This window comes from Belonocnema kinseyi, chromosome 4, assembly GCF_010883055.1.
Source record: "Belonocnema kinseyi isolate 2016_QV_RU_SX_M_011 chromosome 4, B_treatae_v1, whole genome shotgun sequence".
Taxonomy (NCBI): domain Eukaryota; kingdom Metazoa; phylum Arthropoda; class Insecta; order Hymenoptera; family Cynipidae; genus Belonocnema; species Belonocnema kinseyi.
Genome location: NC_046660.1, coordinates 25336114 through 25348360, shown reverse-complemented (window position 1 = coordinate 25348360; position 12247 = coordinate 25336114). Strand labels below are relative to the sequence as shown.

The 12247-nt window shown below is 21.0% G+C and overlaps 1 protein-coding gene across 2 annotated transcripts in view; it reads left to right on the top strand.

The window, feature by feature from the left end:
- Positions 1–12247, top strand: part of LOC117171547 (mitogen-activated protein kinase kinase kinase 15) — a 154429-nt gene that overhangs the window by 85994 nt on the left and 56188 nt on the right. For both annotated transcript variants that reach the window (XM_033358966.1, XM_033358965.1), the window contains exons 16-17: positions 1437–1549; positions 8591–8760. In XM_033358966.1, coding sequence (XP_033214857.1) covers positions 1437–1549; positions 8591–8760 — 283 coding nt within the window. The remainder of the gene's footprint in view (positions 1–1436; positions 1550–8590; positions 8761–12247) is intronic.

Below are 12247 nucleotides of genomic sequence, written 5' to 3'. Positions count from 1 at the left end.
TATATTTTATATTTATATTAATTTATAATAAATAAGGAAGGCGATACAAAAATGTAATTTTGACGCTTTTTTTGAAAATGTGCATAGAATTTGAAAAATACAAAAGCGTTAGCAAAAAAATGGAATTTTAAATTAATATATATAATAATTTTTGCGAACGCTTTTTGTATTTTTTCAAATACTGTGAACATTAAAAAAACATGCGTTACCTAGAAATATTTCATTAAAAATTATTGCTATTTTAAATTGAAGAAGTAAGCTTCGAAATTTTAAATGTTGAAAATAATTTTGGAAACCAATGTCTTATTGTTGTATTTGTAATCAATAAAGTATGTTTAAAAAATTCTAATTGTTAAAATTAGGAAATTTTTCAATTCGGATATTTTATATATCGGCAATTTTCTGTCGCGAATTTTATTATTCGGGAATTTTCCAGTTCGGTAATATTATAAACTGTCGAAAATTTTATTATTTGGAAATTTTTCAATTCGGGAATTTTAGAATTCTGAAATTTTACTATTCGAAAATTTTATTATTCGGGAATTTTCCAATTCCGTATTTTTATTTTTCGGTAATTTTATTATTCGTGTATTTTATTATTTGGGAATTTTCCAAATCCGTATTTTTAATTTTTGGCAATTTTATTATTCGCGAATTTGATTAATCGAGAATTTTCTAATTCGGGAATTTTACAGTGTCGGGAATTTTACTTTTCGGGATTTTTCAGTCGTCCCATAATTTTCACTTAAAAATGTGACCAATTTTTATTTTTAACGAAAATAAGAGATTTATTTTTATTTAAGAATTGCATTTATTCAATTCTTCAAGGAATATAAGATAAATTTTTTTACGTCAAAGAACGGTTTTCAGGTAATTAAAAAAAACGTTCTATAAAAAAAGTAAATTCTAACAAATGTAACAAAATAATATTCATGAGGACTAACTAAATGACTTTATTGTTTAAAAATGACAGTTTATTTATTATGTAGTTATTCTAAAATTAATTTAATGATTATAATTTACATTGGAGTGAATATCAAGGTATTAATAAATTTTTTGCTTATTTTATCGCTCAGCTTTTGGAAATAGTAATTCATACGAATCGCTTTTACAATCATTTCTGCAATTTGCAATTTTTCGCTTTCATGTGCTTGATTTGCGTTTAATTTTTTATTGCAATTTTCTCTATTTGAATTTTTGTTGTAAAATTGTTTAAAAAATAGATTTTATGTTTTTAATTTATTGAAAAATATTCAATTTTTTATCCCTGCGTGCGAATTAAATTTATTCGCATTCAATCTTGACTAAATTCGCTAAGCTCTTTTACTGAAGAATGCACATTTATGCCTAGTGCTGACTCGGCACTGCAGATTAGATTTCAAAACCTTAGACTTAAATTTGCAAAGCACATCTGTTTTAATTTTTAATTTTAACAGTACAATAGGCAGTACGCCTTCCATAGAGACAACTGAGTCGGAAACAGCAGGTGCTTCCATGACGAGAAGAAGTTCCTCTGGGGTGTTATTGTCACCGGAAGTGGAAATTAGTGGTACGTTTCTAATTTTTATTCTTGTGCGAAAAATATTTTATACACAGGCGTGGCCGCTTGTCTTGAAAAAAATAAAAAATAAATGACAATGTATTAATTTTTTGCCTGGGAACTTTACAGATTTTTAGAAAAAAAATTCTGTCCAAGTTCGATTTCAACCGTTTTTGCAACAATTAGTTGAATTGTGACCTTTTTAAGTTATGCTATTATTAAGGTTACAAGGCGTAAATCGAATATCTTTTACTTAAAAAATTGTCCATTTTAGATTTTTATTTTTAAGCGTACATTTGCAATTTTAATAATTGTAAAATGCTGTCTCGCTGACTCAAACAATTAATAATTGAAAGCGTTTGAAGTTTTGAAAATTTTCGAGAATTTTTATTTTATTTTATCAACTGTAAATATAAATAAATACATTTTTTAATGGATCTGCACTTTAAGTATTAAAAAGTGATTAATAATTGATTTGATAAAACGATTTTAAATCCGTTCAAAATTTAAGAATTTCCAGATTTTAACGTTAAAAATTAAAAGGTTTCAATTCGAAAGTCTTAGTCATTAAAAAAATGTAAAAGTATTATTTAAATTTTGTGAACTATTTCAAACTTAAAAATAACTTCCTAATAATATATTCGTAACTAAAGGCTTTTATTAAATTAAAAATATTGTTTCAGTCTAAAATATTCAATTTTTATCGCATTCAATTTAAAAAAATTTAATTAAAAAGAAGAATAATTAATGAATGTTCAGCAATATTTGGCTGATCATTTAAAACGAGTAAATTAAAATCAAATATTTAAAAGTAAACAATTTGAAACTTAATTTTTGAAAATAGAAAGCCTGGAATCGTTAAAATTTCGAAGAGCTTTTAAACTTTGAAAGTTACAATTTTAATTGTTGTATTTAAAAAATGTTTAATTTGTGAGTGAAATGATTGAATATTCATGGATAAATAACAATGAAGAATTTCTTTTCTAAGAATTTTAAAATTCAGTAGAATAAACATTGAAAATGATTTTAAATTTTCAAACATTGTTTTAAGAGAATATTTAAAACAGTTTTTAAAAACCCACAAAATTGTAAAAAAAGAATCTGGAAGATTTTTAGGAATTTTTTTTTTAAATCTGTAGGTTTTTCTAAAAATATTGTAGCAAAATTTCGATAAATGTACCTTTTAAATTCTTTTTAAACATTCTCTTAAAATAATGTTTGGAAATGAAAAATCATTTTTATTTTTCCTAGAATTGAAAATTTTGCCTTTCAAAATTCTGGAAAAAATTCTAAATTTTTGGTTTGAAATCTACATCCAAATTTCAAGGAAAGTTTTGCAAATTTTCCACAAATTTTTGAAAAAATTCGTTTTATTTTAAAAGATATTTAGAAGTTCTAAACAAATTTCAAAAAAAAATTTTATTTCACCAATTTTAATCAACTTCTAGATTTCTCAAAATTGTAAAATAAAATTTGGAAGCTTATCAAAATTCCTTAAAATAATATAATTTCTAGAAATTTTTAAAACGTTGATTGAATTTTTAATTTAAAGAATTTTGTATCTTATTAATTTATTTTAAACAAAGAAGTTTCATAATTTTTTATAAAAAAAAACAGACTTTAAAAACCAAAAAGACGAGTTTTCTCTACAAAAATTGAATTTTCAAACAAAAAATATTGCTTCTCAGCAAAAAATTAATTTTACACGAAAGTGATGCAATTTTACCCAACAAAAATGAACTAAAAAAAGAAGATAAATCTTTAAAAAATGGAAAAGTGACATTTTCAGTTAACTTTAGTAGTTTAAATTTTACCCAAGTATTTCATAAAAAAAAATTCCACTCAAGAAGATGAATTTTTAAATCAAAAAGATAAATTAAAAAAAAAAAATATTTCAATTTTCTGTTAAGAAAGATTTCAGTTTACTTTTCACGATCAAAATATCAATTTTTGAACAAGGCATAAGTTCTTATGAACAAAAATTAATTTTTCATTTCAAAAAGACTCATTTTTAAGGAAAAGGGATGACTTTTTAATAAAATTGTTTAATTAAAAAAATTAAATGTCTCTCAAAACAGATGAATTTTTATTTTAAAAGAAAGTTTAAAAAAAGGTTTTTGAATTTTCATCCGAAAAAGATTCCAATTAATTTTTCAGAATCAAAATATAAATTTTCAACCAAAAGGATTGGCTTTTCAACGAATTTTTTGTATTTTTATTCAAGAAAAATGTAATTTCTGCTGAAGCAGGTGAATTTGAAATTCAAAAAGACAATTTTTCAAACAAGAATTGAATTTTCAAACGAACATTTGCAATGTATGGTCCTTAATTTGTTAAAAATTTAATAATTTTGTTGAAAGTTCGTCTTTTTGTGTAGAAAATCCATCCGATAGAATTGAAAATTCTTCTTTTTTAAAAAAAATCCCGTTTTTTGGTTGAAAATTAATTCTTTTTTATCAAAAAATTGAAAATCAAGTATTTTATAAAATCTTTTTTTGGTTGAAAATTCTTCTGTTTTAGTTTAAAGTTAATTATTTTTATTTGAAAATTTTTTTTCGGTTTTTCAGCAATTATCTATTTTTAATTGAAAATTTTACTAATTGGTTTAAAATTAAATTATTTTGTTAAACAGTCATCTTTTTGGTAAAAAAATCAACTGTTTAATCAAAAAGTTAATCTGCTTTCTTGAGAATTCAATTATTTTGTTAAAAACTAGTATTTTTTGGATGAATTCAAATATTAAAAATTTTTAATTAAAGTCTTTTTAGATATAAATATCAACTGTTATATTTTTCGTTAGGAATTGTAAAATAAAAATATTTGTTGGTTGAAACAACAACAATCACATTTTTCGTTGAAATTTTAACTTTTTTATTTGTGAAAATTTGGTTGAAAATTTATCTGTTTTGTTGGAAATTCAATTATTTTTATTAAAATTCTAATATTTGGTTAAAAATTAAACTATTTTGTTGAAATTCATATTTTTGTGAAGGTAAGTCATCTTTCTGGCTTGAAAATGAAAGTATTTTTTGTATTAAAGTTTAGTTTTTTGTTTAAAATTGTTAAATGGTCTAGAAATTCTTTTTTTTTTCGTTAGAAATTTTATATTTTTTGTTTCGAAATGCAACTGCTGGTAAAAATTGATCTGTTTTTGTTGAGAATTCAATTATTTTGCTACAAAAATATTTTTTGGTTGAAATATCAACTATTACCTTTTTTTATTGAAAATGTATCTTTTTTATTTAAAAACTCAACTATTTGGTTAAAAATGAAACCATTTGGTTGAAATTAATATTTTTGTGAAGACAATTCATCTTGTTGACTTGGAAATTCAACTGATGGAAAATGAAACTATTTTTTAAATTAAAGCTGAAGTTCTTTGTTTAAAATTCGCCTTTTTGGAAAATTCAAGTCTTTTGGTAGAAATTCTCCTTGTTTTGTCTAAAGTTAATTATTTTTATTTAAAAACTCTACTATTATAATATTGGAAAAGTTTTTAAAAAATATTTTTGGTTCAGCATTCATCTATTTTTATTGAAAATTCTACTAATTGTTTCAAAATTAAATTATTTTGTTAAAAAGTCATTTTTTTTGGAAAAAAACCGATCGTTTGAATTTAAATTCATGTTTTGGTAGAAAAGTCGTCTTTTTTTATTTAAAATTAATTCTTTTCGGTTGAAAAGTCTACTATTATATTTTTGATTCAGAATTCATGTCTCTTTATTATAAATTCGACTATTTTGTTAAAAAATTTAATTATTTTGATGAAAATTAACGTATTTTGTTGAAAAAGTCATTATTTTTGGTTGAACATTAATTTTTTTGGTTGCAAGTTAATTATTTTTATTCAAAGAGTCTAATATTATATTTTTAGTTCAGCATACATATATTTAGATTAAAAATCATAATATTTAGTTCAAAATTTAATTTAATTTTTTTTGTCAAATGTTGAAATATTATGTTGAAAATAAATATTTTTTTTAGTCAAAAATTCATATTTTTTTTAAAAACTTTTAAACAAAAATCCGTTTCTTTGAATTGTGTTTTTTGAAATCTTTTTTGGTTGACAATTAATCTGTTTTGTTTCAAAAATAATTATTTTTATTTGAACAGAGTGTAAAAAAATATATTTTTGGTTGAAAATTAATCTACTTCTGTTTAAAATTCTATTAATGGCTTCAAAATTCGTCTTTTTAGATTTAAAATCCATCTTTTGGTAGGAAATTTCATTGTTTTGTTAAAATTTTCGGTTGAAAAGTCATATTTTTGGTTGAAAATTAATTTTTTTAGCAACAAAAACTCTAATATTATATTTTTGGTACAGCATTCTTCTTTCATGGTTAAAAATGCGACTGTTTGGTTGAAAATTGAATTATTTTGTTTAAAATTAAACTAATTTGTTGAAAAGTTATCTCTGTGATACAAAAATCAACTGTTTGGCATAAAATTCGTATTTTAGGATAGAAAATTCGTCCTTTTAATTTGAAAATTCATGTTTTGATAGAAAATTCAGCTTTTTTTTGTTGAAAATTAATCTTTAATAGCAGAAAACTAGTCTTTTATGGATGAAAGTTAATGATTTTGAATTAAAAAGTCTACTGTTATATTTTTGGTTCTGAATTCATCTCTTTTAGTTAAAAATTCCACTCTTTGGTTGAAAATTTAATTATTTTCTTAAAAATTTAACTATTTAATACATCTGTTTTGTCGAAAATTAGGTTTTTTTTTCTGAAAATTACTTTTTATAACTGAAAATTGAACCGTTTCATTTTTCACTTAATATTGGTAATTTATAGTTGAAAAAAGTAAATTTTCTTATATTGAAAATTAATTTTTTCATCTTAAAATTTGACCATTCCATTTTTTGGTGAAAATTTGTCGTTTTTAGATAAAAATTGAACTACTAAATTTTTTTGTTCAGAATTTATCTTTTTCTATCGAAAATTCAACTAATTGGTTGAAAGTTTTAATATTTTTTTAGGAATTCATTTTATTGGTAGAAGATTTAACTGTTTTGTTAAAGTCTCTTTTTATGGTTGAGAATGAATTTTTTTAACTAAACATTTATTCCAGTTTTATTTGAAAATCCGTCTGTTTTGGTAGAAATTATTATCTTTTTTGTTAAAAAATGTATCTGTTTGGTTAATAATTAATAGTTTTTGATGGAGGATTCAATTATTTTATAAAAAAAACTCGTACTTTTTGGTTGAATTCAACTGGATTTGATTAAAAATAAAAATTTTTTGATTGAAATATGAACTATTATAATTTTTGTTCAGAATTATTTCCTTTTTTATGGTTTATCTGAACTATTTTTGCAAAAAAATAAAAATATTTTTTGGTTGAAAGAACAACTATCACATTTTTCGTTGAAATTTTATCTTTTTTATTTGTTAATTCAATGATTTGGTTTGAAACTAATCTATTTTATTGGAAATTAAATTTTTTATTAAAATTCTAATATTTGATTAAAAATTTAACTATTTTGCTGAAATTCATATTTTTGTTTAATCTTTTTGTTTCGAATTGTTGAAAATTCGTCTTCTTGGTCTAGAAATTCTTTTTTTTATTGTCGAAATTTTTTCTTTTTTAAATATGCAACTTTTTAGTTAAAAATGAATCTGTTTTTGTTGAGAATTACCTTATTTTGTTAAAAACCAGAAATAAAAACTACACTTTTTTGGTTGAATTCAACTATTTTTTATTTGAAACTAAAATCTTGTTTAATTGAAATATCAAATATTATATTTTTCGTTAAGAATTATTTCCCTTTTTTGGTTTAATTGAATTATTTTTAGAATAAAATAAAAATATTTTTTGTTCAATTTTTATCTTTTTTATTTGTTAATTCAACGATTTGGTTGAAAATTAATCTATTTTGTTGAAAATTCAATTATTTTTATTAGAATTCTAATATGTGGTTAAAAATTAAACTATTTTGTTAAAATTCATATTTTTGTGAACAAAAGTCGCCTTTTCTGCTTGAAAATTCAACTGGTTGAAAATTAAACGATTTTTAAAATTAAAGTTTAATTTTCTATTTTAAAATTGTTAAAAATTCGTACGTTTGGACTATAAATTTTTTTTTTCGGACGAAATTTTATCATTTTTGTTTCAAAATGCAACTGCTTGTTAAAAAATTGCTCCTTTTTTGTTGAGAATTCAATTATTTTGTTAAAAAATATTTTTTTTTGTTGAGTTCAACTATTTTTTATTTGAAATTAAAACCTTTTTTTGATGGAAATATCAACTACTATATTTACCACTGATAATTATCCATATTTACCTTTTTTTTTAAATATAATTATATGAATAAAAATTCTACGATTTCGTTAAAAATTAAACTATTTTGTTAAAAAGTTTTTTTTGTTGAAAATTCAATAGCTTTGTGGAAAATTCATCCTTTTGGATTGTAAATTAATTTTTGTTTTGTTTAGAAAATGTATTGTTTGAAAATTCGACTGTCTTCTAAGAAATTTATCTTTCGGGGTTAAAGATTTAACTATTTTGTTGAAAATACAACTGTTTTAGGTTGAAGTTTATTTTTGTTTTTTGAAATTTGTACTATTTGTTTAAAAATCTAAGATTAATTTTTTTAAAGCTCATGTTTTAAATGTTGAAAAATCACCTTTTATTGACTGAATATTAATTTTCTTTTTCAAATTTTTGTTTTCGTTTAAAAATAAACTATTGTTACTAAAAGTGTTTAAAATAAATTTAGAATCAACATTTTTTTAATTAACGTTATTGATCTAAGACATCATTTTTTTAGAATAGCTAAACAAATTTTATAGCGATCAGGGAAAATAAAAAATTGGTTAGGGAATTTTGAAATTGAGATTTTTTAACAATTCCGTTAAAAATTAATCTAGTTTGTAATTCTATTTCCAGAAAAGACTACAATTTCGCAAATTAATCGCTAAAACGGTATTTAATTAATAATTTAATAAACACGCAGGAATATTTATTATTTATAGGCAAATAAATTGGTATTATTTATTTGGATGCGTCTGTACTTTCTGATAGAAAGTCCATTTGTTGAAATTGTAGGACAATTGGGTCAGAAAGCTGGCGAAGAACAAGAAGGATTCTACCTTTTGAAAAAGGACAGTCAGCGACGAATGACTCTCACGAGAGTTTTGGGCCAAGACGAGACGAAGATTTGTGAAGTTTGGATGAGAAGTATTCATCAAGACGTTGGCCAAACTGTTCTCCGTATGGTAATTTATTTAATTCATATTTATTCCCAATTATTTTCAGGCCCCAAGTTAAAAAAAAAAATTTCCAAATATTTTAGAAAAAAAATATATAAAAAAATTTTAAGTGGTTTCAAGGAGTTTTAACGAATTTTCAGAGAACTTTAGGAAATTAAATTAAATTTTAAGGAACTTCTAGGGATAGAAAATTTATTTATTTGTCAATTTTTTAAATATTTTTTTATATGTTTATTTAATAATTTATAATTTATATATATATATTTTATAATTTTTATTTTATATTCTTTATATTTTTTTAGTTGTATTTTTTAAATTTGAATTAAAAATCTTGCTTTTTTGGTTAAAAAATTAAAACATTTAAATTGAGGATTCAATTATTTTTTTACATTTTTCGTTGAAAATGTATATTTTTTTATTGAAAAATTCGATATTTTAGTTAAAGAGTAATTTTTTCTGGTCGAAAATTCAACTGTTTTACTTTTTTTTTTTTAATTTCGAGGAATTTCTCAGTTTTTAAACAATTTCAGATATTTCATTAGATTTTAAATATTTTAGGGTATTTGAAAGAATTCAAAAGAATTTTCAACTTATTTCGGGAATCTAAAAGTATTCCCGAAGATTAAAAAAAAAGTTTATTTTTAAATTTTCAAACAATTTCAAGGAATTTCAAAAGATTTTAAATAATTGAAAATATTGTAGGTAATATTTTTCCAGGTTTCCAAGGATTTTTTAATTGATTCTAAATAATTTAAAGTAATTTTCAGAGGGTGAGAAATATTTTAGGGTATTGAAAATTATTTACAGAACTAATAAGATTTTAAAATATTTTAAAAGAATTTTTTGCCAATTTAATTTGAATTCTTTTGTATTTAACTTAAATTATTTTAAAGTCTTATAAAAGTCGCTTAGAAGATTAGAATTTTTATCTTAAGATGTTAATGGTCAGGGAAAATAAAAAAAATTATTTTATTAGTTGAAGATTTAACTATTTTGTTAAAAACTTCTTTTTTTAAATTGGAAATTAATTTTTTAAACTGAATATTGATCGAAAATTATTAAATTATTGATTGAAAAGTGAAAAATTGAAAATTAATACTTTTGGTTTAAAAATTCTTTTCCTTCATTAATTCCAGTTTTTTTGTTGAAAATTATAACTTACATAGTAGAAAATTTAAATGTTCTGTTGAAAATTTCTCTTTGATTTAAAAATTAAACTAAATCGTAAAAAATTAATTTTTTTTTTAGGTTGAAAATTTATAATTTTATTGAAAAATTCCACCATATCTTTGTAAATTAACTTGTATATTAAAAAATTCATATTTATGGGTTGAAAATTTAATTGTTTTATAGAAAATTCGCTTGTTTAGATTGAAAATTTAACGATTTGGTAGAAAATGAACTTTTTTGCTTAAAAATCTATTTTTTGTAGACAATTCGTCTTTTTCATTTGAAAATTTATTTTTGTTATTTAAAAATTCAGATATTTGTTTAAAAATCCAACTGTTTTGTTGGAAATTTAATTATATTGTTAAAAAATTTAACTCTTTTGTTGAAAATGTGTGTTTATATTATAAAATTAATTAAAAATGACACTGCTTTCAGTTGAATTTTATTTTTTTGTTTGTTTTCGGTTAAAAATTATAGTATTTCAATTAAATATTTATGATTTTAGTTGAAAATTCACCTTTGAGGTTGAAAAGACAAACTAATTGGTTGAAAATGAAACTGTTTTGTTAAAAATTAATTTTTTGGATTGAAGATTCATTATTTTATTATAAAATTCATTTCTTTTTTTTTTTGAAAAAATGAGCTATTTGACTAAAAACTTATTTTTTCTTTGGATGAAAATGAATTTTCTTCCCGAAAATTGAAATTTTGTTTTCATTTTTGTTGAAAATGATTTTTTTGTTTAAATTTAAAATTTTACTATTATTACAGTTAAATAATCTCCATTTTAGTTGAGAATTCACCTTTTTTGGTTGAGCATTAATTTTTTAACTTCAAACATAATTATTTAAACTTTGGTTGACAATTTTTTTTTTAAATAAAATTTCATTTTTTTCTTGTTTTACGTAGAAAGCTTGAAATCTCTAGAATTTTGAAGATCTTCTAAACTTTTAATGTTATAATTTTAATTGTTCTATTTAAAAAATGTTTAATTTTTAAGTAAAATTGTTAAATTTTCATGTTTTAATAACAATTGAATAGTTATTTTTTGTAAAAAAATTTTGAGTAATTTTGTGAGATTTATAAAAGTTTTAAAAAGATTCAAAATTAATTAAAAACTTGAAATTATTTCTAAAAATATTTTTAAATTAATCGGATATTTTTAAAAATAAAAAATCATTTTTAATTTCCCTAGGATTCGTACAAAAATGTTTCGATTTCTTAAAACGATTTTAATTTTTTTATTAACCGAATACTAAATTTAATTTGAATCTTTTTAAAACTTCGAAATATCTCTTAAAATTACTTTAATTTTTTCTACAAATAATAAGTGTTCTATTGTTATTTATAAATTAAAATTGTAAGGATTCTTTTTTAATTTGCAGGATTTTTTTTTAAATTGTAGGAAAAATTAGAAATAAAATTGCAAAGCTTTTCAAGAATGTTTAAACTATTTAAAATGAAAAAGATCTCTTTTTCAAAATGTGGCTTTTGTTGGAAAACATTTTTTTAAACTAAAAATTTAACTATTCCAGTAGAAAATTGAATTATTTTGTGGAAAATCCGATTTTTTCTATTAAGAATTAGATTTTCAACAGGAAATTCGACTGTTCTATTTTTGGTTGAAAATTAATATTTTTTATTTAAAAATTAAATTTTTTGTTTGAAAATTGATTATTAGGTTGAAAATTAAATTTTTTTGTTAAAAAATAATTTTTTACATTGAAGATTCATCATATTAATTTGAAAATTCCATTTCTTTGCTTAAAAAATAAGTTATTTTGTTCAAAATTCGTTTCTTTTTTGACCGAAAATAATTTTTATACGGAAAATTTAACTATCCAGTTGAAACTTTAAATATATATAAAAATTTTTTTTTTGTTTTGTTTAAATATTTATTTTTTAAACTGGAAACGCAACTAGTACAGTTGAATATTCCACCATTTTAGCTGAAAATTCATTTTTTTATAGAAATTAATCTTTTTGATTAAAAATTTATCTTTTTTGTTCAAAATTCAATTATTGTAGTTAAAGATCCATAATTTTAGTTAAAAATTTATGTTTTTCGTTATAAATTCTGCGGTTGAAAATCATTTTTTATTCATAAAATGTAACCATTCCATTTTTGGAAAGAAGTTGATTTTGTTCTTAAAAATTCAATATTTTTTTTTAGAAAAAATACATTCTTTTTGGTTGAAAATTAATGATCTTGGTTGAAAGTCTTCTTGCTTGAAAATTCAACTATTTGGCGCTCTTGACTGATATTTTCTGGTGGAAATATCAACCTTTCCCGTTCAAAATTCATGATTTTTGGAATGAAAAT